The sequence below is a fragment of the Solea senegalensis genome, linkage group LG5 (genome assembly GCF_019176455.1).
Source record: "Solea senegalensis isolate Sse05_10M linkage group LG5, IFAPA_SoseM_1, whole genome shotgun sequence".
Lineage (NCBI taxonomy): Eukaryota > Metazoa > Chordata > Actinopteri > Pleuronectiformes > Soleidae > Solea > Solea senegalensis.
In genome coordinates this window covers 25,755,064-25,782,369 of record NC_058025.1, presented here as the reverse complement: position 1 = coordinate 25,782,369, position 27,306 = coordinate 25,755,064, and the positions used below count along the sequence as shown (strand labels likewise).

Genomic DNA, 27,306 nt, shown 5'->3' with positions numbered 1-27,306 from the left:
CGATGCCTTAAAATGTTGGAAAACGCATCACTCTGACTATTATTGACCGTTTCTGTTCCTCACATCTGCCCCTTAGCGCTTTTGCCCCGCTTGCTCTGCACTTGAATGTTGGGAGAATCCAATTAGGCGGACACACGCTGTGAGACCCGCGCGCCGTGATCGCAATCGTATGAATTCTTCATATGGGAGTTTTGACGCTCCCCCCCGTTACTTTGCTCACACCGTGTCTATACAAAAGATACAATAATTGGCAAACAGACGCATCTCCTCTCTCTTTTATGGCCACTCAGCATCACAATGGGCACTTCAGTAACCTCCACTGTGTGATTTGGAAATGGAAAAAGCGCAAAAATGTGTCTCCTGACATGTGGAAGAAATGACTGCGTCTGTGGTAAGACCATGTTTTCAGCACTTAGCGGCTCCCCCATTGACACGTGAGCAAAAAGGCCGATCATTGTCTAATGTACTGCTTTGTTTTAGACTCCTATTATAAAGTCTTTCTCTGGCAGGTCATGTCACTGTCTTCCACAGCTTTGTTCTACAAAACAACACGCCGTAATGAATGCTAATATTTTCACGCACGCATACGGTGAATCCCAAATCCTTTCTTATCCTTTATGTTGACATTACATAGAGGGAGCAAATAAATAATTCATGCAAGAGAATCGGCTGATGTGAGGCCGATGGAGTGAAGATATTGTGTTTACTTGATCGCGCTGACAGCGAAGGTCTTTCTCCGCCTTGTGCTTATTACGGTTCCCTTGATGGGACTCAAACGCGTTGTGTTCGTCATTACATTTGAATCACTTTAGCTGTCGCTGTATTGACACTTAACTGTTTCGCGCCTCTGAGCTGCTCTGTGTCTACAAACGCTCCCCCCGCCATGGTGCCGCGCAACCTATAGCATCGCGGCATCTGTTTTCCTCCGCTGATGAACAGCTGAGCTGAGCCGCGTGACAGATGGATTCGAAGAAACAGCGGAGTACAGTCATGCTCGCTGGCTGCAAACGCGCCGAATCTGTCACTCAGCCTCTTCCCTCACCTTCTTTTCTCCTTTTCTGTCTGACTGTGCTTCAGTTTACCAGAACACCTGCCAGCTGATAGCCTGACCCACACTCTTACTTCATGTTATTTCCCTTTGTTTGTGAGAAGGAAATAAAAGGGAAAAAAGAGAAGCGGCAGTAGCGGCTGCGTGTCGAGGTATTTCTAACTGCAGATCTGTGCGTGTATCAGGTCTAATGTACCTCGGCATAAGTGAATGCTTTCACCTTCAGGTAACACCAGGTGTCATAAGGAATATTCATCACCCTGGCAACAAGGAAATATGTAGCAAACTTCTTAAAAATCCATCAAAAGCTTGTTGTGATACTCATTATTCTGCACAGTATACATCACAAATAAACACCCCAATTGTGTCTAATATAGCTCCGAGGGATGGCTGATGAGTTCAAATCCAAGTATACGATTCCAGTTTATAAGGAAAAGTGAATGACTTCCTGCATACACATAGGAATGCAGTGTCCCTCTATCTCTCTGCCATGCTTCCTACTCTTGAGCTCCCTTCTTTCCCCCGTTCCCCACTGAGCCGTTGCCTTCCCTGCGCACTGTTTATGTAGGCGGGCTCGTACAATAAAGCAGGAAACGGCCCTTGGGGGAGTTGCTGATGGTGGATGAATGTGGTCCTCAGTGGATAGAAATGGTCAGAATAGGTCATCGACCCCTTTGATGCATCTGAAGAGTCGCAGGGTAAGAAGCTGTGGAGTGTCGCTCGAGTCGCAGGACACAGACCGCTGGCTGGGGACTCCCAGAATCGTCTATAGTCTCGCCGTTATTAGATTTCCCCCAGAAATGGTTTTCTTTCACTGCCCCACTGAGAAGTAACTCTTCTACTTATCTCATCACTATTTATTAAGGGGGCCCCTCCTGGGGATACAATCAGGTCTGAGGCAGGATGGATGGTTGAATGAGAGTAGACTCAGATTCAGGGGAGAAAAAGAGATGATAGAATATACTCTATACTAGAGATGTGTTCCGATGTGTTCTCTCCCGATACCGATACTCGTGCTGTCGGTATCGGCCGATACTGAGTACCGATACCGATACCAGTGTGTTAAAAAAAAAAATCATACTATGCCTGCGTGTGATACTGTGGTATGATTATCATTGTGGTAAGGCCTCAGGTTAAACCTTTGTAAAACATGAATGAATACAGCAAATGGAAGCCATTTATTTTTATATTTATCTTTAAATAGAACAGTATACAGTATACAGCAACAGTATACAGCAACTTAAATAAATGTAGGAATAATTATAAAAAACAAATTGAAGTGCAGCCATTATGTACTAAAACAAAAAGGCATTTCAGTCTTTAAATAGTCCAGTATCGTGGTATCGGATCGGTGCCTGGTCTCCAGTACTCGCCGATACCGATACCAGCATTTTCGGCAGTATCGGAGGCTTTTCCGATATTTGTGTAATATTCAGAACATTAATTCCCTGTTGTGGCTCAAAGGAGTTCAGGTTAGAGATGTTCCGATATCATTTTTTCCCTCCCGATAACGATTCCGATACTTGTGCTGTGGGTATTGGCCGATACGGAGTATCGATACCGATACCAGTGTGTTATAGAAAATATATCATAGTACGCATCCATGACCGTGATATGATTTTCATTCAGGTTAAACCCATTCAGGTAAACCATGAATGAGCCAATCTTTTGTCCAGAGTGTTTGGTTTGCATTTTACTAAATGGAAGATTAAGAAATAAAAACACTGACAATTGCAAACGAGTGAAATGTAACGCCAATTAGAGCTATTAGGCGGAAACTCTTATTTTGTCCATCCTCTGATATAATTTCACAGTCAGTATAAGAACACTAATGAAACCGGCTCTTGGTGCTGACGTGTTTATAATGCATGAATTCACTCTCGCCAGGAATTAAATTGCAATTGAGGTAGAACAACATAAACACAACTTGAGTTTCAGAGAACGAAGAGGGGTTTTATACATAAAAAAAGGTTAGTTACATATATAATGGTGCTATCAGTGAATGAATGGCAGGCAGCAGTACAGATAGAGGGTATAATTAAGGGCATTAAGGGGATAATAGCAAGTGAATATAGGCCATTTCTAATTCAGATGAAAGTGCAGTATATTACTTCTATGTCTGTTGAATATAGGATTATTGGGGCTGGGAAAAAGCAGAGAGAGATGTGCTTTCAAACGTACACAGATACGGTGATCTGGGTGTTTTATTTTGAAAATAAAACACTTAGATGCCCTTAATACTCAGCTTGACTGCGCCGAGTGTAGGATAGCTTGACCACAGTCGGATAACCTCTTAATAAAGATCTTTTAATAAAGTAAGAATTAAGTATTCTCCAAGTATGGTAACGGCTGGTCGTAGGGCGACATGACAGTGAGCGCCCCCTACAGACCGGGAGCACTTCTGTTATTGAATATGCTGGTGTTTTGTCTCCTGCTTGTGTTCTCGCTTTTGCATCAGTTTTTTTTTGCAGCACGTTTCTCGCGTCGCGTTCGCTTCTGTTTTCGTTTGTGCTTTCAAATGTGCAGCGTTACACCACATGAGTACACGCCATACAGTGGCGATTTTACAATAAATCTGTATCAAATTCTGCTCACTTTTTCATTTTTGGAGGCTTTGCAAAATAGCATATTCAGATGTCAAATCAGGTCTTGTTCTTGCGATGAAGAAAAATATACACAGTGTGACTGAATTCGGCATGCATGGCTTACAAAAGCAGCACTGCAATCCTCATATCAAATCTGACTGTCAATGCACAATAACAAAACATTTTTTGTTTGTTGGCCATTGTATGTTGTTTTGTCAGAAGTAAGAGACAATAGCAAATCTCATGCTCTTCTGTTTCTTCAGATATTGGTAATCTGCTCTGCACTGGTTACTTGAGACAAATTGACACTTTTGTAGCGGCTTCACAGCGGCAACAAGACTCTCCTTCTGAATAAGAACTCACAAACTTTACTGCATAACATTGTCTCCGTGGTCTTCTGCTTTTCTTTTTCTTTTCAAAGCGCTTTGTAAACTTGTTATTGTCATCATGTTGCTTCGATTTTTCCTTGACAGTCACTAGTCCTTTTTTATTTTTATGAAATATCTTTACATCTACTTGATGGGCACTTTATAACTCTCAAACACGAGATAATAAGTCGCAGTTGCTGTGCCAATCTCCGCTGACATAGGGCGATAGGCGAGGTACACCCAGTCCGTCGCAGGGCCACAAAGAGACAAACAACCATTCACTGTAACATTCACACTCCCTACATTCACACCTCAAACCCGGGTCTTCTTGCTGCAAAGGCAAGAGCGCTAATCGCTACACCGACCGCGTGGCCCATGTACACGTTGCCTGTTTCCCGCTAACACAAGATGTTTGAACAAATGTTAGCATTCACCATGTGAGCACTGTCACTGTGGTCCTGTTGCATGGTCAACATGCTCATGTAAGTATTAACTGGAGTGCCGTGCTTGGAGGTCAATAAATGTGTTCTCAGTCGATATCAGTTGGTTATTTTTTGTAAATCCGCTCCATATTTGAAGGGCTTGAATTCCCCGGTGTAGCTTGAATCTGATCTTTCATTAGCATCGACTCATCGGTTTTTAACCTGCAGGAAACTCGTACGTTGCACGGTAACAAGGCCAAACTGACCATTAAGTCAATAAAAGGCACGTCAACCACTCTCCTGCAACCGCTCTGTGAGCTCCGATATGGTCTGTTGAGTAATGACTGGTTTCCCTGTGAGACCTAACTGTGTTTAAAACATTCTGGAGCCTCACTGGAAGCCATTGATAGACATCCTGACCACTGAAGTGTAAAGAAACCAGATACAAGACCCTGCTGCTCCCGTTGGGACTTGAGGAGGAATGTGTAGGAGTTTTTGTGTTACAGTTGTGTGCTCACTGTCAGTATGTTTCCTCTCAGCGCTTCCATCCATCCACCCTGGCTAAAACAATGGATGGTACATTCTGAAAGAAAAAGTCTGTCCTTGGATTAAAAGTACATTGTAAGCTTTTATTTTGTGATGATCTGTGTATTTCTGGTATTCCAATTCGAAATGTTGTAATCTACTTTTGGTTAAACCACTGTTCCTTTATGTTTTTTCATAGATAAAATACAATTTCCTGCTGTTCCAGTACCCATCCCCTCCTTTTTCAATAGTCACCTTCCTAAAGGAATCAAACTAGCTGTGTTTGCTGTAGCAACAATTCAATCATCTGCCTTTGCAAATCTGGAATGACATCCTGTCATAAAGAGATAAAGAATGAGCAAAGACGAATAGATGCTGTCAGTTTCTCTAAGCCTAAAAGCTTTTGACTATCATCCTCTTGTCAGGAGTATGAAACTAGGGAAGCAAAAGGAGAGAACCAGTCACAAAAGAGAGATAAGATGGTCTCATTCACACACAGTATTTGCTGGTGTTGTCAGGCGGAAGTTGTTGCAGTTCATCTCAGGTGGTACATGTTTAGAGAGATGGGAAAACTACATTGGTCAGTGTGATGTTATTTGGGCAAGTCGGAGGATTTATGGCGACATGGCTTTTGCCGAGACGGACGGGGATCTTATCTCGAATAACAAAAACACTGTGTAGTCTGAGATTTAAAATGGCATCCGGAAAAAATACTGTAAGCCAGGATGGGCGGGCCAAAAGGGAAAATAGCTGGCGTTTTTTGGGCCATCCGCAGATCGAAACTTAGAATTTCACAACAATAAAAAGTAATAATAATTAAATAATTTGGCTAAAAATAAAAGGTTTATAGCAATTCTAGCAAATGTATTTCTACAATGAATACAATTTGCCAAACCTACAGTATACCTTGTTTTTTCATATACCATACTACACTTTAATTTGACATAATTAAATATATAATTCAATCCAGACAGCAGCCAGTCCACTTTACAAGTGGTGTGAAAGATTGTGAAAGATTACTTTCCCTCTCTCTCACATGAGCACACACACAAGGATTCAGAGTGACCCTTTTATGTGGTGTTTTTCTTTATTCCTCTGAAGACGGGAAACATACAATCCTTCATACGACCCATTTTGGATTCATATAACCCCCTTCAAGACATCACATCAAAAAAAAAGGAGGTTGACTGGAGGGCAGATATACTCATTGGCATACAGAGAGGCAATCACATTGGGAATGTTAAAGTGCAGCAACAAATTCAAGATGAAAGCAAAGTCCTATCTTTTGGTTTCATCTGCCAATTGATTGGGTTCTCTGTAATGATTAAATTTTTATCCTCAAACCTGAAATGCTGCTGTCCCCTCCACCGAATAACACCCCATAATTATACTTTACAGTCGACGTGTTGACACAGACCCTCGTGTTTGCACCAGTTGCCGTTTTCCTGTCCAGTGCCGATGTCGTGTAAAATAGCAAATTCGTTGTTAGCTCACCCATTTTAGCTCACGATGCGCGGCGATCCTAAAATGAGACGTTTAGTTGTATTGGTATCACATTGTGACGCTGTGGCAGTGGAAAGCGATGTTGCATATATCACCCACAAAAAACAGAATGCAGAATCCCGCTGTTATTTTAAAGGTGCATTATCAAGAGAGTAATAAAACCGCACATAAGCTGATGCTAAACACGTGTGCAAAGTTAGTAACTAATTGTCAAATACGTTTGCTATTATACAAACAGATTATACAGGAACAGGAAGGACTTAAGTGTACCTGGTTTTCAACGGGACTGGGAGATGGCCGTCTATTGGAAAACTGCATGGTACATTTAAAGGAATACTTCACCGATTAGCATTTAGCTTTATATTACTAGAATAGGGCTAATATTTTTGAAAATTTGTGCTTCCCAACCTCAGTTTCCCCTGAGTTGAGCAACATCTCCATTCTTTTCTTTGTTACATGCCCACCAGTGACACTTGGTCCTGTTAGCATACAGTAACTGTTAGCAAAAATGGTGGACACTGTTTACATTCTGGGAATGAGGTCCCGTCCCCCTAAGTGTGGGTCTAAACAGCGGGGTATTAGCGTTGCAGTTGCAAGCCTCTGACCAAGTGTCGCTGGTGGGCACGTAACAAAAAAAAGATTGACGATATTTGTCAACTTGAGTCGAAATCGAGAAACGTCTTCATTCTTTTTCTTTGTTTGCCCGCCATCTTTGCTAACAGTTACACTAACAGGACCAAGTGTCCCTGGCGGGCACGTAACAAAGAAAAGAAGAAGATATTTCTCAACTCAGGGGAAACTGAGGTTAGGAAGCATAATTTTTCAAAAATACTAGCACTATTCTAGTAATACAAAGCCAAATACTAATCGGTGAAGAGAACAGTGCACTTGGCACAGTTTTGTCTTGCTGTTTAAGTAGTAAATGTTTGGACTAATGCACTTGTGCCACGTACTTTAGATCAGGTTCAGGCTGGTAAAATAGGTCCCTTTCAGTATGTCCTTTACAATAAGGGCTGCCTTAAAGGGAGCGTTTAATTCAAGCGCTTTTGTCCCCTTTGACATGTTACACCTTTGTAGTTCACTGAGCCAAGGACACTGACGGTATAAATTTTGCGGCAGTCAAAGAAGCCTTTCTATAATGTCCCTGTGCAGTGAATGTGTTTCCTGTGAGGTAATCGAGGGAGCGAAGTGGCATAATGACGTCAGCGTGTTCATCACAGATGGCAGGAAAAAGTTCATCAAATTGTGAAACAAAAACACTAAATTAGCAGGTGTTGTGCTATATGTGTTTGGTTACTGGAACACGCATTTGATATAAGCAATGAAAAAACACTATGTGATCCAATCCGAGATAACAGCTGTGGCGTCTTTTGAAGACAACACATTGTGGGGGGGAACCATCTGGATAATGGGATTCTAGTAAGTAAGTGATGGGATGAAAATCATTGTCTTTTCCGGATGCAGCTGCTGCGCGTGGATGAGCCGGCTCTGTCCAATGATGAACTGAAATGACTGGTCTTTCTGCTTTACGCCACCATAAATGTGTGTCTCTTTCTCCACAGAGTTAAGTTGAAGGAAGGAGTGACGTTTCTTGGAGCCCGTCCCAGCAACCCGACACAGTGGATCGTCAGCCAGGATGTGAGGAGCGAGGGCCACAGGGTGGTGACTCTGCACTGCCGCAGGAAGGAGTCTGGCTATGATCAGCAAAGGTAAGCTTACTTTACATTGTTTCATACATACTGTACATTTGTCTGTGGTTTTCACTGGTTTCACTTTGATCTGAGATAATGAAGATCTAGAAAAAAGTGAGAAGGAAATGAGAATTTGCTGATCCATTCAAAATGACTTGAGAATTGGACATTGGCGAATGTGCCATTGAGACACACAAGCACTGACGATCCTTTTAAAATCCAGGTTTATTGGGTTTTTAAGCTGTATCAAATGACTGGGAGTCCACGATCCGGGTGAACACAGATTTCCTCTTCGTTTTCATTCATTTTGGCCCAAAATGCAAATTCCTGTGTTATATCCAGTGCAGCGCTATATGATGCACATTCATCTTGTGGCTCTTAGCATAGCTATGAATGTTTTAGAAGTTGGGACATTATTGGGACCAAAAAAAATGGCACAAGTCACCACCTCTGATTCATAATTGTCGCCGCTCTCTTCTTCCTCCAACTCGTTCTGTTTCTGGTGTATTTGTGATGTATGGGCAGCGCATGTATGGGTGATGCAGGGGTGGAATGTGTTAGCTGGGTTCTCGGATCCCAGATACACCCGCTAAAGTTAATGTGAAAGAGGCTTAAGTGACGTTTCATTTGCTTACATGACACATTTGACTCAACCTAAAAGCCCTAGTATATGTCTGGTGGTGGTCGAATTTAATAGATATTGCAATATCCCGTCCTCTCTATGTCTTTTTTTATTTTATTTGCATACTTATTTTCTCAGCTGAGTAATGTTGGTCATATCCTATCAGCATTCATGTCCCTAAACTAATCTGGCAGGAGGGAAAGTGATTGCCAGCACTGAAAAAAAAAAAAGGTTGCTGTGTTAATTAACTGCTGATTGAAGACCTTTGTGTGTTTTAATGGTTTTCCTTCTCGGATCAGGATGTAGTTTTGATAAATCTAACTTTCTAGTGGCAGGTGTAATTTTATGGATTAGAGGCAGATTTGGGGCAGGAGAAAGCTTCACTTATTTTGCTCTCGCGCTTTTCGTTCCACTCCACAAATTCTAAACCACTCCCCGAAGAAAACACGACGCTTGACACCGCGACTGCAACTTTATAATCAAAGTTGTGCCGGGGTCATTTAAGTGTAGCGCGGTCTGTGAAACGTGCAATTTAAATCTGTGGGTTCAGTGATTTGTTTGGACATGCCGTTATTAGTGGAACCCTGGGAGGAATGATCACAGTGTAACTACAGTTCTACAGCACATAAAACAAAGATGGCTGTGCCTCCCTCTTTGAACGGCTTTGGCTGTAAAAATCGGATTTTGTTCCACTGACGTTACATACAGTAATTTGCCGTGTTATCCCACAACTTTATTTTATTGACCCACATTTTTAAACATGTGCTGCCTTGGGAAGTCAAAGTTGTGTCTTAATGTGTTACCAGATTCATTACATAATTACACAATTATACACTAACATTCCCGAGGATCTAATATTCAAAACCTGTTTGTGTGCGTGAGCGGTGTGAGAGGTGTGAGCGGTGTGAGCGGTGCTGTAGCATATTCAGTAACACAAAAAAGTAAAAAGCTTTCCACAAGCTCCTCGTTAGAGCCTTTTACGATGATAGTTGAGACACACACACATACAGACACACACACACAATGTTAAAGTAGTAAAATCATGCTTTATTGATTTACTAATTGAAGGAGCCAGAGACAAGAGTGAGCGTATTCAGTCTAATCCTTGCTGTTTGGGCCATGCATGATGGGCTGCTACTTAAGCCCCACAGCTGTCAAAGTCCCCTCACAGAGCAGACTGAAGACGCCCTGAGATGGCTCCATAATACACAATGCTCCATATTTTCTTTTCGTCTCGTCCTCCCTGCTCCCAGTCGTTTCAGTGGCGCTCTTTTTAGAAGGGGATTAGACGTCGCTCTGTCATCTGTTGAGATGCCTTTCATCCTCCTTTCTTCTCTCCACTACTTTCTCATATGGGAAAATAATGAGGTGTGTGTGAATACTGCGGGTCAACAAATGTGGAGCTATTTATTTAAAAGTGTATTGTTTTGTTTTTTTTAGCAACAGAATCTAAAACCTTTGAAATTACTTTAGCAAACTAATTTTTTTTTTTATTGTCTTACATTGCATACAGTATACAAAGCCAGAAACACTACTTCCTCTCCTCCGTCCTGTGGTGTCCCGCAGGGTTCAGTTTTGGGCCCACTTCTGCTCTCTCTACTGTATACAGCATATGCTGTATACCTGTGGGACAGATCATAAACAGTTTTAATATCACACAGCACATGTACGTAGGTGATTCACAACTCCGTTTGAATTTCAAACTCAAGGCGATGTCAAGGCTCTGCCATCAAAGACTGAATGGCAGCACGTTTCTTACAATTTTAACACAGACAAGAAAGAGGTTTGAATTCTTGCTTCAGGCAATATTTACGCTGGAGATTAAACAAAAAATATTGAGCCTTTCTCATCTGCTGTCTGTTCAAGATAAAGAAACCTAGGGGGGACATTTGACAAGTCCCTGTCATTTGACACACATTATCTAAATCATCTTCCATCTCTGTGGTGTCTTATACACAACTCGAGATGCTGCTTGATGCTTTCATCTCTCCCTGCATTAACTACTCTAATGCACTTTTCTCCTCCCTTCATAGGTCTGTCCATCTTAAGTTTGCTGTCTCAGTATTTATTTCGAAAGACATTTGAAGACCCACACATTTAAACAAACTTTCTTGTATCTCGCGTGTTGATGTTTTTATTGGACTTTGATATACGATCATGTTGTTTGTGTACTTTGTCTGTGAAAAGAGCTGTGTAGATTTAATTTGACTTATTTCTTGTAAAAGAGTTTATGTGAACAATTTAATTTCTTCATCCCCTTAGCGTTTGAATATGGCTAGAGATAAATGGCACACATGTAGATACTGGTATTTTGAATTTAGGCGCATCGATGCAAAGAACTTTCATATAGTTGCTGTTAATTAGGTGGGGTGAAAAAAAACTAAAATGTAATTTGTTATATTATATTAACAAGCATAATGAATGGAAACAGTTAAAAGTGGCAATTTATCAGTATTATCTTTTATCCAGAGTTTTTGAAAAAACATTTTTTTAGTTTCATTTGTAGCAAAAAAACAAAATCACTGTTTGAGAGGCTCTGTTCATTTTTTTTTACCCAACATTTTATTTTTCCTTTTAGCACTAGTTCAATGAACTCTGAGGAGGCAAAGGTAAAAAAAAAACAAAAACAAAAAACACTTTATTTTCTACCTGAATAACTGATTTCATGTATTTGTTTAGCACATTTCATACACGGGGGCAACTCAATATGCTTTAAACAAAAACTATAAAAAGATACAAATGGAATTGGCAACCAAGTATCGTAATACAATCAAATTATGACAACAGCGTATCATCGCAGCCATGAAAATCAGTTTAGCACTGAATACACATACAAACACGCACATATCACTGCTGGTGGACCTTGGACTGGACCTGAGTGTCACTGAATAATATCTGTGGTCACCTCTAATTGAAGCATTTGTGTGTGCAGCCACACTGCACGCATGCACGGTGAGCACCGCGTCACCGACGGGTCAGGTGTTCTCAGAGAGCAGGTTCAGTCACTGACTGTGTGCTGTTTCCTCTGAACCGCAGCTGAGGCTCCGACTGCGGCAGGATTACTACGCACTTGTCGTCCATTTCTGCCTCCTGCTATTTAAGCTCCGACATAATATACATTTTTGACGTAAATTTAATCACGCATTCCTTTCTAGACACAAGACACATATTTTGATTATGTTTCTTGACCAAGCCGACACCCGTACCTGCACACTTTCCCCCCGACGGGTGACATGTAGATTAATAAAAGCAATACTGAGGTGACAGTTTTTAATCAAGGGGTGCTACGGCATAAAGACACTTTATGCTGTTTGTCAGGAAATAATAGCGCTCAATTCACCCTGAAGTAAGCGCCACCAAAACAGTCAGTTCTTTTCGACTGTCTCAAGATTCTGTCGTGACGTGTTTTGATGAAAAGTCTGATCTGCTTCAGCTGTGCCGAAAGATGGGTCACGCATAGTGAAGATGCACAATTTCAATTCAATTTTATTTGTACGGCACCGAATCACAACATACATTATCTCAATTACTATTTTGATGATCTATGTCGATTACTCTCTCCCTCAGCAAAAGGGAAACGCAATTAATATATATTTGACCAGATATTGCTCAAGTGTCTGGTACGAAGAAATTAAGGATTTGCGTTATGTTATTCAGCTAATTATCGTCAAATGTACCATTTTCGACAAATTTGTCTGCCTTTTCATAGACAAAATCAGGATTTCAGGCCAATTTAAAAACAAACTGAATGGACAGAAATACCCCCCAGCATCAACCTCGACTGGTTGGGGTGAAAGGAAAAAATGGGGGTTAGCAGGTTTACCCTAAATACATTTGTGTACATTTGTGTGACGCTGGTAAAAAAAGGCAATGGACACCATTGACATTGCAAAAATAGAGATGAAGATTAAATATTTGTGTTCACCCAGGTCTTAACGTTGTTAACCCAGTGATGCTGATCGGTGCTGGAGCTAATATCAACCCGTGCATTGCAGAATCATTATACTCCCATATACAGTATACTCCCAGTCCAGAATAAACCCGGGGTTAAAGTGGCCTATGCTAGATTATACCCCGAGTATATTATTATAATTACCAAAGTATAATTTAGCCTAGACCAGACTATAGTCCTCTAGTGTAAAGCGGTTTTTATTGTATTTACACAAGAATGACTCACAACAATCCGCCACAAAAAGCTAATTTCAAGAACATGTTTTATTTCTCGGCTAAAATATAGATTATTCCAGGGTAAATGTATGTTCCTGTTATAAATATTAGTGAGTGAATTTACTGTGTAAATACAATCAAAACCACTACTCAAGAGGGTAATGTGGCCAGTTACATTGGGAGTAAATGCCGATTAAACATATTTTCACTTGTTAAAAAAACCTTTGCTTTTCAAAGGTATACATTTATTAGGTTAACTCTAATGCAGGGCAGGTCAAATTGATGTATTCATTTACCAAAAATTATAATGAAGAAATAGATTTTCCAGATATAAGCTACAAAGGTCAACATAACGTCATAATACAGCGTACTGTAGCTTCAGCTTCTCCATTTATTAAATAATAATAACAATAATTTGTGGCAGTCGTCTCGTTGGATATCTTCCTGTCATTTCTGTGACAGGTGGATATTTTCAGCGATGCTGCTACAGTACATCAAAGAAAAGTGGGTCCTTCTAGAAGAGGACAAAATTGTTATGTGGCGTCTGTGCATCGGCTGAAGTGCACTTTGGTAGATTGGAAAGTTCACTCTGTCACAATTAAAAGGGAGCCCTTTCAAAACAAAAGCAGTCCTGCTTCCTCAGCATGTCATATACGCCGTAAGTGAAGTCCTCAGTAAAAGTGCAGTGACTTGGCCTTGGTAGTTCATTAAGACTGTCTGGGTGCAGATGGATATCTCTTGTGAGCGACTTCTTCATTAATCCCCCACACTGCACCGAGCAGATACATCACGCAGTCCACTCAATAATGCAACCCCACAGGAGAGAGACCGTGGAAGTGGGGAAGGGCGAGGGCAGCAGGTTGTCACGTGTTCACTTTTAAAAAGGTCCCCCCCCTCCCCCCAAATTCTAATCAGTCTCATTGCGGCTTGTTTACATGGTTTGAAATCTGTGAAACACTGAGTTCAGCATCAATCGTTATACTTGAACTTGCCCAGAGCGGTCTCCAGCAGTTGAAAGAACACCGACGTTAAATCTTTGTCCTTCTATTCAAGATAAGATCAAATAAACTTTTATCCCTCATCGGGGAAATTCGGCACAATTATACAACACGAGTAAAGCAAGGGTTAAAGAAAGGTAAAACAGAAAAAGAACTGTGGTCTATGGACATTATATACATGGAATGGAGGCATAGATGCATTTAGCTGGTAATGCCGAGTTCATGTTTATAATAACAGTAATTGTCAATTGGCCTTAACTCAACAGGAAATCGGCCTTTTTGAATTTGGCGTCCATCTTGGCGATGTGCACGCTTCAAACTCGTCCAAGCTCGATCGTACGGAAATGTGACAATTTGTACTGGACACATCAAAGGCAAAACATTATCGAAAAGGTTTTGTGGATTCTAAAGGGCGTGGCCACGGTGGCCGTCGGACGCTTGGTGGATTTCGACCATTTGCCACAGTGACCAGTGCCCTACAATTTCGCCATACATTGAACGATAGCCTCGAAACTTCACACGTGACACAAGAGGCCAGCCCTGAACACGTCTACGGACACAAACATAAAAGTCCACCGTAACCATAGCCTCAACTCAACAGGAAGTCGGCCTTTTTGAATTTGCCAATTACTCGTCTGAGCACATTTATCACACGGACATAAAAAATTTGACAATTTGTACTGGACACATCAAAGGTAATATGTTATCGAAAAGGTTTTGCGCATTCAAGAAGGGCGTGGCCACGGCGAATTTCGACCGTTCGCCACGAAACAGGAAGTGCCCTATAACTTCGCCATACATTTTCCGATCGCCTCAAAACATCATACGTGACACGAGAGACCGACCCTGAACACGTCTATGGAGGCAAACACAAACATAAAAGTCCACTGTAACCAACAGGAAGTCGGCCTTTTTGAATTTTGGCGTCCATTTTGGCCATTTGCACCCTACGTAAATGAGTTAGACATATCACAGTCGCAAATTTGCCCTCTCCGACTTGCGTGGGGACGCTTGCATCTGGACACGAAGGCCCTGTAATGACTAGTTTATTCGATGTTATTTTGTCGATGTGATGGATTGTCTCATTTATTGATAATTAACCTGTCAAGTTCAAAACAGTTAAGTTTGAAAAATCGGGGGAGCTTGCAGTTGCCAATTCTTCCCCCGTGAACCACATTTAAAAGGTGGACATAGTCCCCTTAGTTTTCTGGCTGACGATGACCCAGACTTAAGAATATATTGAATAGTCAGCAGGGGGCAACTCTGCAAAAACACGTTTTTTGAATGAAAGTCTATGGGAAAATAAGTCTCACAGCTTCTCACTGGATTTATAACATCAATGAACATTTTCTTGAGGAGATAAAAGCGATTGATACCTCCTACAATAGAATAGTAAGTCAGTTTTGTAAGTTATGTTCCCATTTGGTAATTAGAAATTGCAGGCGATGTCTCTGAACTGCTGTGTGAGACTTCATCATGGCGTTGTCCAAATCACAAATCTGCATGTTTGAAAAAAAAAGCAGCGCTGATCAGGGACTGTCGTATAATATTGTGTTGTAAACACGACGACGGCTGAAGCTTCTGCCAAGCGACCGTCACCAAGAAACTATGTTCAGTGGCAGAGATGACTTACATAAAGTATAGCACCTATAGTGTAATAAAATTCAAAGTCCATTAATTTCACTATAAAAATACATGACTTTGACTCTAACGTGTTCTTGTAAATCTCATCATTGGGAATGGTTAGGTTCCCATAGGGGGAAAAAAATATCATAGAGATTTGGCAGCGACCTCACAATTTATCTCAATTTCAAAGTCTGGAGAACATTTATGAACATAATTATTTATAGGATGAGACATTAACTGCAAAACCAGAATGAAATAGATGACCCAAGACAGGTATGTTAGTCCTCAAGGCCTCTGAGAAACATTGATTGGCTATATTTAACGGCAAGTAATATGTACCCAACTGAGCCCGAGCGCCAGACACAGCTAAAGTAGCTGAAGCTAGTCACCATCAAAATTCCAGACTCACCATTGATGACCTTCTTCTTCATAAGCTCTTGTTTAAGTGTAACCAACATAATCCAACCATTGGGGTTTATTTATTTTGAGACGATGAACTGTGGATGACTGCATTAGTCTGCTGTGTTGCGTTCAATGTTGCGTCATAAACAGTAAACTCCAGTTTTAAACAGAAATACTCATATAGAGTTGTTTACCCTGGAATTCTTTAATGAAGCACTTACAGAAACAACCATTTGAATTCACCATATTTTACTCACTGTTAAACTAAAAGAATTGACATGACCAAAACTGGCCAGAGCCTGACAATCATTTCTGGATTTATGTCCAAAACAGTCAGTGTTATTTATTTATTTATTTATTTATTTATTTATTTATTCAAAGGTGCAGCTGCCCTGAGAATAACCCCTGAGAAAGATGCAGAGGCATTAGTGCTACATAACGCTGCATACGTCAGGCCAGAAATGAGCCAACCGGATTTTCAACTTGACAATCTTAATGCCAACTCCCTTTGTAATGAGTCAGTGGATTATTTTTTACTAAAAACTCTCCTCTCTAAGCCCTGTCACTTTCAATTACACAGCCATCCACTCTGCTCTGTTTTCTTGTTCATCTCCTAATAATAATAATAGAAATGACGTGCAATCAGTGCTGTTGTGTCACAGCTTTTACTACGGATTTTCTTTCCTCTATTAAGATGCAGCAGACCCTGGAAGTGTGATTCATTTCTCCAGTGTAAAGTTGATGAGAAAGGAACATTAAAATTGCAAATCTGGGGGATAAGTGTGGCTGAGGTTTTCTTTTATCAGGGCCCCGAGCAGAGATGTGACATATTCTGTGTCCCGGGACAGCCAGCTGCTTACAGCACTGAGCACTGATTACATCTGACTGTTCTGGCTGTTCCTCTATTCCACTGACTATTCCAATGACTCCTTGCATTTGAACACTAGGAGCCCTGGAAGGGACATAGGCAGACTCTCTTGTGGGTTTTAGGAAAGCACACGTGCGCATGCACGTTTTACTAAAGCGCATGCGCAAGATGATAAGTCACATGTACGCTTGACTAATTTGCGTGTGCAAGATAGTAAAGCACGTGCGACTTAGTACCCAACCTCCAGGGCTCCGTAGTTCCCTGTTGTGAAGCGTTTTGGACTTTTAAAAAGGGTGTTACATGAGATTTAATAGCCGGATATACACGTTGCCTGTTTCCGCTAATGCAGGATGTTGCTATGCGAACAAGTGAACGCTGCCGGTAGCACATTAAGTCAAATGCCAGCTCAATAAACACCCCTAAAATGACAATTTGGCACAAGTATATACAATCAATACTAACCATCAACAGCCATTACCCTAAATTGAGAAATAATATTTAGGAAAATAAATGCGTAGATCCATTTGGAGTTATGCTAGCTTAAATGAGGGTTGTTTCCACTCTCGGGCCATGTGCAACTTATTATCTCGTGTATATCACTAAGCGCATGCGACTTAGTAAAGCGTGCATGCGACTTATTATCTTGCATGTGCGACTTAGTAAAGCGCGCATGCGACTTATTATCTTCTATGTGCGACTTAGTAAAGCATGTGCGACTTAGTAAAGCGCGTGTGACTTATTATCTCATGCGTGCGACTTAGTAAAGCGCGTAAAGCTGCGACTTAGTAAAGTGCTTGCGACTTATTATCTTTAGTAAAGCGTGTCCCACTTATTAATTAGTAAAGCGCGACTTATTATCTTCTTGACTTTCGTGCGACTTAGTAAAGCGTGTGCGACTTATTATCTTCCGCGTGCAACTTAGTAGCGACTTATTAAGACTTATCTGCGTGTGCCACTTATTATCTTGCGTGCATGTGACTTAGTAAAGCGTGTGCGACTTATTATCTTGCGTGCGACTTATCTCGCATGTGCGACTTAGTAAAGCGCATGCTACTTATTATCTTGCTCGTGACTTATCTCGCGTGTGCCACTTAGTAAAGTGCTTGCGACTTATTATCTTACGCGTGCGACTTAGTAAAGCGTGTGCCACTTATTATTTCGCGCATGTGACTTAGTAAAGCGTGTGCGACTTATTATCTAAAATAAATTGCGTCTATGTCACCTCCAGGGCTCCGTAGAACACAAATGTCAGGAAAACTGTAATGTGTACATATTAGGCGATGATGACGTTGCTAAGGTAACCCGTGTCAGCTTTGTTGCCACATCACACTGACTCATCATGAAAAGCCTCTCTGTATTATAAGGGATGGATGTGATGTTGCGTGGTGGTGAGCTCACAGTCATGTCACGCCACAATGGATCACGTCCAGGGAAATGTGGTAGTGGTCAGCACTGTGTCATAGTTAATGCACGGAGAGAGAGAGAGAGACAGATTATAGTTTGCATGTGTGTCCCAGTGAGTTCATGTGTTTCAGATTTATCAAAGGTTTATGAGTGAATATCCTGCTCTTAGATGTTAATCCCCCAGAGGATTAGATTGTGGCCGCCAGTGTTTGGGAGCTACATTATCTTTTTTTTCCCCAGCAGTTACTTTCATTAATAGGTCCCTTAAATAAAACACTGTTGTGTTTTAATTTTATGTCATTTTTTTTATTCATAACTTTTAAATCTCGCTCTGACATTAAGTCACGACACGTTAAATTAAACCTTTCAACACCGAGTGCACTTTGCATTACCGTTATTATGCGACGGTTTGTGGAAAAAAAAACTGCCAACGTGTGGCTATTACGGTAATGTCACTCGCGCTGTTGCAGGAAGCCAGCAAATCAGCGTCTTATTAAACGGATTATTAAATATGTGTTATACTGTTCAAATTTCAACTACAGCTTTTTCCTTCATTTTCAATTGTTAATACACTATTTTAACATACAGTAAACTGTAAATAACTGCCAGATAGTTACAGTCTAAAAGGCCAGGCAGACATTTTGAGGCTTAGGTGTTAAAGGGTTAATAAGGAACAACAGACAATACAAAGCATAGTAAACTGTATAATACTGTATATAGTTTAAAGAGGATTGCAATTATCACAACTTTTGCACAACCTTCCATTTTTGCTCAGTCACTGCAACTTTACTTCAAGAGAAGTCACCGTGACAGATGCTGTTTCATTGATCAGTCTCATATGGTTGTTCAGGACCAGAAAGTGGGTCGGGGGGACAGTGACAATAACAACGGTTCACACTGGAATATCAGCTGCTCCTCTCTCCTCTGCACACACACAGTGAGCTGCAGGACTTTACTGCGAGGCTTTGCCTCTCGGCAAAAATGCAGCTTGCGTCTTCACAGAAAACAATATTTTCGAACGAGCTTTGAACTCGGCCCGTTTGACATTTGTAACTAAAACTGCGTCTTTACACCGCGACTGTTCGACCCGGGGGAGGATATACTGAATGTAGAGAGTGAGAGTGAACGTGGAGCAGTGAAGTACACAGTTGTTGAAAAATGTTGAAAAAGAAGCACACACACACACAGTTCCTGGTTGTGCCTCATTAGGACCAGGTTTTAGTCTCCATGAGGACGACTGGTCCGGACAAGGTCAGTGTTTATGCGAGAGAAGTTTCTGCAACTCTCAGAAAAAGAGAATTCAGTTCACAATCAACATTACATACATCAACAATATCATTTTAACTTTGTTTGTACTTTGCAAACAAATGCCTTAATAAATGCCTTAAAAAGTCTTCAAAATGCATCGCAACTTGATGAAAAACCTACTGCCAAATCATTATGGTGGCAACGAAATCACAAAAACAGCCCACGGAATCCTGGAAGGCCTGGTTCATCATTAACAACGAATAATAACAACAACAAACATTGTACATTGTCTGCATGAAGTGAAACAATGAGGCTCTTGCTGGAAAAGATGCTCGTGTGGGCCTGTCGTGCTGCAGCAAACACCCTCGCTGATGGCATTGATGTGCCTGGAATATAATCTGGATATGTTTCCTTTTCCCTTTTTTTTTTAACTACTGTTTCACCGCTGTCAGATGCACATGAAGGAACACGACGTGTAATCTGTAGCAGCTCGGCGGCCACTTCATTTCACCTCACCTTTGTTTCCCTGCTCGTATAAAGTCACACAACATGTGAGGTTTCACTCACTTAAATTCTTAATTTGTCACTTAATGAAGTAATCGTTCAAATCCATTATGGAAACAACAAAGGTTTTGGGTCTATGTCTTTATGTAATAAACAAGGAAGACCTTATTTATTACAAATACTTTTGTTTTTATAGGACAAAATACACAGTATTAGATTAGATTAGATTTTTTATACTTCGCACGCGTGCTTTATAACTCACACACGCGCTTTACTAAATTATAAGTCGCACATGCAAGATACTAAAGTGCAATTAGACGGAATTTATACCTGCCCTGCTTCCAATAGCTTTATACCTTGCACACACGCTTTATACCTCGCACGCGGGCTTTATAACGTGCAACTTGCACGCACGCTTTATACTTCGCACGTGCGCTTTGTGCCACACGCGCTTTATACCTCGCACGTGCGCTTTATGCCACGCACACGCTTTTATTCTGCACTCGCGACACACGCTTATAATGATGCTTTATAACTCGCAACTCGACACACGCTTTATAACTCGCACACATGCTTTATAACTCGCAACTCGCAACGCTTTATAATCGCTAATTAACTACGCTTTATAACGCACGCATGCTTTATAACTCGCAACTCGCACACATGCTTTATAACTCGCACACACGCTTTATAACTCGCACGCACGCTTTATACCTTGCACGTGCGCTTTATGCCACGCACACGCGCTTTATGCCCCGCACACTCGCTTTATATCTCACGCGCGCTTTATGCCACACACACGCGCTTTACTAAATTATAAGTTGCACAAGCAAGATACTAAAGCGCATGTGCAACTTATAATTTAGTAAAGCGCATGCGCGAGATAATAAGTCACACACACGTTTTACTAAAGCGCACACGCATGATACTCAAGCACACGTGCGACTTATAATTTAGTAAAGCGCATGCGCGAGATAATAAGTCACACACATGTTTTACTAAAGCGCACACGCATGATACTCAAGCACACGTGCGACTTATAATTTAGTAAAGCGCATGAGCGAGATAATAAGTCACACACCTTTTACTAAAGCGACACACAAGATACTAAAGCGCACGCGCGACTTATAATTTAGTAAAGCCCATGATAATAAGTCAATAATAATAAGATAATAAGTCACATGCGCGTTTTACTAAAGAGATAAGTTGCATGAGTGCGAGATATTAAATCTAAAAGACGCTGACACAGCTGAATGCGTTCGGTACTTAATAGCTAGATAACTATACATTCTTAACTTGTTATATGTAACTTTAATACAGCAATAGGCTAGAATACCTGACCACTTTTTGGAGAGGAGTGCCGAAGAACAGGCAGGCACTTTCTTTGGGCGAAAACCGGTCACAACTGAGCCGTCAGGCAGCAGCGAGACAGTGTAGCACGTCAAGTCACGCGCACACACAAGTATCTCGCACTTTAGTATCTCTCTCTTTAAAAAAAAAAGTATTTTATTGTTTGAAAATACACTTGTTCTTTGCGAAGCAGCCTGCTGATTGGCTACTGAGTCTTGGAGTGACCGGGAGTAGTCATGGGCTTGGAGTCGCTGTCCGTCTGCAACTTATAATTGTGTCTAACGTTTGTCGGATTCTAAATGTTATATATTTACAATTATTTTGTCGGATGTTGATGGCGGGAAACTTGAGGAACCTTTGAGCTGTCGCTCCAAAACTCAGTAATCAGCCAATCAGCAGGCAGCTTCCTAATGTCCTGCCCATTCTTTGTCAGAATCACAAACAAAAAGACAAAGAACACGTCAGTGTATTTCCAAACGATAAAATACAATGTTTTTGAACGATTGAATTGATCATTTATTTGCTTCTTAAAAAGTGTTGACACAAGTGTAATTTCCCCCCCTACCTACTAGATGTTTGTTTACTTTTTGTATAACATTACATATTACATCATTACTTTACGTCACAGCCACACGGATCAGCCCAACTCTTCTCCAACTTTTCTAACTGCCTCTTCAGTGTAAAACAAATCACAGCGTGACTTTGTTTCATATTTGGCGTAAATCCATGACTGTAGCCACGGCACAACTCTCCCAACGGCTTCAGAGCAGAGAGAGACTGGTGGTAAAAGGAGAATTGTTGCTGTGCTCACTGAAGGAAGCACCGGGAGGCAAAGTGTGTTGACATGGAAACATGACATTGTCTCCTGGCATCTTGACAAACACACACTGTGTGTGTTTCCAACAACATCTTTGTCTTGTGTGTTGAATAAGCGAGGGTGTTTTCCCCTCATTCAGCTCTGCTCCTCTGAATAAACCCAGTTTAATAACGACACTCAAATTTGACTCAGAAACTCCCTCTCCAAGGATTTATCTAAATGAATGGGCAGTGGCCTGCAGTTGGCTCCAATTAACCTCAGTTTAACTTGGCCATCAAGATGATTGGCTTTTAAACTAAAGCTTATTCCACCTAAAGAAAGTCCTGGTCCGGTGACAACGCTGCCTCGTTTCTGTAACCTGCACAGAAGAAAAGACTCAAATGAGCCTATTAAAAGATGGCAGTAAAGGGAGGCATGGAAGCAGCAGTTGGAGGAAAGAAAAGGCTGCACATGCACAGAGGGAAGAATGTTGAAGTGCACAAATGGGCAGAACCCTGCTTCCAATAAGAACCAGATTCAGTCAAGCAGGAGACAAACAGGCAACAGTGCGAGTCACATCCACTTCCTTGCATGATGGCACGTACGGGTGCAAACGCTGACAAGCAATCTTTCGCCGCCTTCAGTTATCACGCGTAGCAGGAAAACAGGCGAAAGCCGAACTCCGTCCCGCTGATAACGTGCGGAGAAAAGTAGGATTCCAACTCGGGCACTGTTAAGCGGGACTTACCAGCTCTGACGTGTAATCAGGCGCTGTGTACATCCGGTGGGAATCAGCAGCTGGGCCCAAAGCGCCACAGTCTGGCCGGACTGGCTCTAGATGAGATGCCACATTCTGTTCACACGTACACAAACCGTCGGATTCATGCGTGTTGTGAGAGCGATGGTCAAGGCTCTACCTCAGGTGAGAGTGAAGTGTGGAGTGCAGGTGTGAGGTGACTTTACGACCTGCAGTTCCATGCACATGATTTACTATTATCAGGAGTCCTCGATGCGTGTGCTTCACGTGGATGACACGGCCACAAAAGCATGATTGTCATGTAAAATAAGCAGCTTAGGCAGTCGGATATTTCCGACACATTCCTATAGTTCTGTGGTTTCCTCTATGTTTCTGAATGACTGTGCTGAGCGCGTACACGTAAAGCTATCTTTCTTTAATTAGTCTTTAGATTTTTCAAGTGAGTGCTTCCAATTATGGATCGATGTCTCATTTCTGCTCATGCACCTCTGGGTGTTATTTTCTTCTATTAAAAGTTTTGTAATTTCTTCTCTGCTCACATCCTCAGCTGCTGATCAATGACTATCCTGCAGAATTTGAGTGATATGTCGTGGGAATATTGGGGCTGATGTCTTGTGACACTTCTCTGGTGGTAATTAAACATTTTAGCTCAGAAATGAATATCTAATGGTGCACTCCTGACTTGGAGCCCGGTAATTCCTCTGTGATGGCACATTGACACTGTACAATGCTTCTCGTGTTTAAAATAAAAGAAAGAAAAAAAGGTCTTTACAGTCCGTGCATTCACTTCCAAGAGCCCATGATAGTTGCTCCGAGGTTAAATATTCCCAAATATTTCCTAATCTTGCTGTTAATTGGCTTTATTTCTTATTGCTGTGTTGCTACAGTTTGTAATTACTCAGCACTTTTTTTTAGTCAAGCTGCCAATGAATGAACGGATCTTTAAATTGTCTGTTAACCACGACACAGATAATCAGCGTGAATCTAAGATTTACTTCCATACGTAACAGTGGAGAGGCAGACAGGAAACATGAGGAGGTGGGGAAAGGGGCGTGACACAAATAGGGCTTTCACACGAATCACAAACCCAATTTGAACCGGGCCGGCGCATTCAGACTGAAAAAAATAACAGCCGAAAAACACTGTAACAGTGTAAACATTGCAAATAAGCGGCACCGGATTCCAACGGTACCATTTACATTGCTCTATGGCCAAGATTCCTGGATCCAGACTCCGATACTTATCGATACTCTTATTAATACTACAACATTGAATTTTGTGTAAAAATAAAGACGTTACAAGATATTGAAAGATTCAATCTTTCTTTGGTTACCACATGGTAATATTAAAGTGTCAAGCTATGCAATTACAAATGCTTCTTAGAAGAAAACTAGGGAGATGGTAAAGGCCCCTTCATGTTCAACCCAACAGACTGTGAGTACAGACAGAACCAACAGAACTGTGCAGAGGAGGCAGGTGTGTACCGGTAACAGGACCGTTTGTCCAGAGTCTTAATTAGGAACCGGTACCAAAACCATATACCACTCGCATTCTACATCTTATATGTACGGATGTATATCGCTAGGATTTTATCTATGCCGATAACGATGCGATACTCCTTATCGGTACCAATACTTATCGATACTCTTATCGATACTACAACATGTAATTATGTGTAAAAAAAAAAGACGTTATGTTATGTAATTACAAATGCTTCTCAGAAGAAAAATAGGGAGATGGCAAAAGCCCCTTCATGTTCAACCCAACAGACTGTGCAGAGGAGGCAGGTGTTTGGTGATGGACGTTTGTCCAGAGTCTTAACAGTACTCTAATCAGGAGCCGGTACCAAAACGTACCGGTCCTCGGTATACATCCCTACTTATATGTCTTCTCGCCATCAACAGCCGGTGCATGCTGGACTGTTGGATGAAGACTAATGTCTGTAGCGGCAGGACGAAAGCCCGCAGATGCTCCATGCGATCTGCCATCATATTGCCGTTGCTGTGTAAACTTCCTCCCACTTTGGTTCCTATCACTGAATTGGAATTGGTGTGAACGCGGGCTCGGGCTCCAGAGCGGAACCAGAGCCAGAACCAGAAGCGGAAGCGTGTCCGTGTGAAAGCCCTAAAGGTAATCACACCTCCAGCAGTAGATGTAACCTCTCTTATACATGAGACGCTGCGTTAACCCTGCTCACAAACACTGTAATTATTGTAAACAAAGCGGTATACTTTTGTGAGCACCTGCATGCGTTATACGACTTTTGTTGTGTATGTTATTTGTTTTTGATGATCTGTGCTGTAGTTACATAAGGTTTAACTCCATACATTTAGATCTTTGCACTCCTGTCTGATGCTGGCTCTGACCTCCCGCTGCTGTTACAGCGGATTCAACATGTTTACACAACACATGCTCTTTGTGTTGAGCTGAACCTTTCACCCTTATTTTTTTTTTTCCCCACCCCAATTTCGCACAGCCTACAAGTCGGCGGGGGCTGATGTCTCAAGTTGCAATAGAGTGCCATTGAACCGATAGTCTGGTCCCCTGCTCAATGACTCTTGTGTGTTCTCCAGGTTCTGTTGCCATGCCAACAGGAGCAGCGCTGAAAGGATCCAGGTTTTGTGAGTCTTTGAGGAGTTGTGTGAGGAGGACAGGCACTGCCAGTGTCACAGCACCTGCAGGTGCAAGGTCAAAGCCACAGATCAACCAAGCAGGGCATCTACGTATGTTTACGGGGGGGTAAATCACCGCCCCAGGGCTCAGTGTCTGCTGCCCCCTAGTGTGAGTGTGGACAGCCAGCAGCTTTCCTGGTCATTCCTAGTGGTTAATTTCTCTTATCCAGGAGTGCTATAATGTGGGGGGGGAAATTGAGTGTAACTGTCAGGACAAGTAGCAATTTATTATATTGCAATTTGCTACACGGACGTCTTTTCCTATATGAACGAGACACGGAGCTGACGGGGGAACTGAAAGGTCTGAGGTCAATGGCGATGATAACAACCGTCATTTGAGATTTACTCTGGCTGATGGACTCTAACGACGCTGCACTGCGGAGGAGCGTTTCGTTTTGATGAGGCTATTGTTGGCGCGGCGCATTTAATTAACTCCGAGATGAGATTTTGTTGTCTGTGGGAATAGATGTGCCACGGGGCTGCGCTTTATGACACGCGGACTGCGTCCTGTTCCCCTCACGGCAATCTGGATCAAGTTAGGGGACAAATGTAATAATGGAATATTACCCTCCTGGCATTCCTCTACCTGTGCACCTTTAACGTCCTTCCACTCATTAAACCCCACAGACAAATGGACTTTTAAGTATCTGTTAAGGTAGCTAATTGTCTGCAGACGCTGCCGTGTCTTTACCTCCGTGCTTTAGCCTCTGCTGACCTAAAACATTTTTATTTCATTTATTGAAACGCACGTCAGTCGCGTCAGTTCTTCCGTGACTAATTTGACGCTGAACATTGCCGTCAGAGAGACCGAATCCCATTTTCTCCCATGTACATTTAATTATATGTGTGACAGCTTTTATGACATAGGCACAGAGAGAGAGCGAAAGAGAGTGCTGTGTGGGGGAGTTGAATATTTTAGCTGATGAAAGCCGCACAGCACTGTTCAGGTAATCGGAAATTTGATCCCCTTATTGGCTTTGACGCACATGGCCAGAAGCCCTCAGTTTGCAATGATGCCTCATTATAATGGTTATAATTAACAGCCCATTTTCTTTGTGTGTGTGTGTGTGTTAGAAAAGGGCCACAGAATAAATGATTCATTTAAAAAGGGAATCTATTGCTTTTTAAAAGTGGGATTTTTAATGTATGCCGTGTAGGTTATTTGAAATTTAATAGCCTGATCTTTTTTTTTATGCGCCCCTCAGGAGAACAAGATAAATGAAAATTACATTTATGGGATTTATTTCTTGCCAATTTAAAGAATAAAGGGATATGATGTCGAACACGTTTCAAGCGTAGGTCTTTTTTTTTTCTTTTTTTTATTGAAATGGACACAGGAGAGAGTCAGAGAGAGATATGACAGACTCTGGAAATTGATTATTTGGTAAAAGTACATGTAAAAGATAGGAACAAGTACTGATAATGGTAACATTTAACTATAATTAAATTATACAGTATTTTACCACAATTCACCTGCACGCAAGCGCAATTTGCATTACCATAATCACGCAATGGTTTGTGCTATCGGAAAAATTCCGACGGTTTCTGAAAGCTGAGAAGTTGCACGTCAAAGCCAATGTGTGGTTATTGCGGTAATTTTGCTCGTGCTGTTGCAGGAAGCCAGAGAATCAGCGTGTTTGTCGCCAGAAAGGGAGAAAGTGGGAAAACGCCTATATATAGTTTCCATTTTTGGACATTAAGACAAAAAAACAATGTTGTGTTTTTGTTTTTCTTCATTTTAAATTGTTAA

At 41.5% G+C, this 27,306-nt stretch overlaps 1 protein-coding gene across 1 annotated transcript in view; it reads left to right on the top strand.

Moving 5' to 3' along the window:
- si:dkeyp-14d3.1 (transmembrane protein 132C) overlaps positions 1-27,306 on the top strand; it is a 136,685-nt gene that overhangs the window by 63,138 nt on the left and 46,241 nt on the right. The window contains exon 3 of the mRNA XM_044027168.1: positions 8,014-8,160. Coding sequence (XP_043883103.1) covers positions 8,014-8,160 — 147 coding nt within the window. The remainder of the gene's footprint in view (positions 1-8,013; positions 8,161-27,306) is intronic.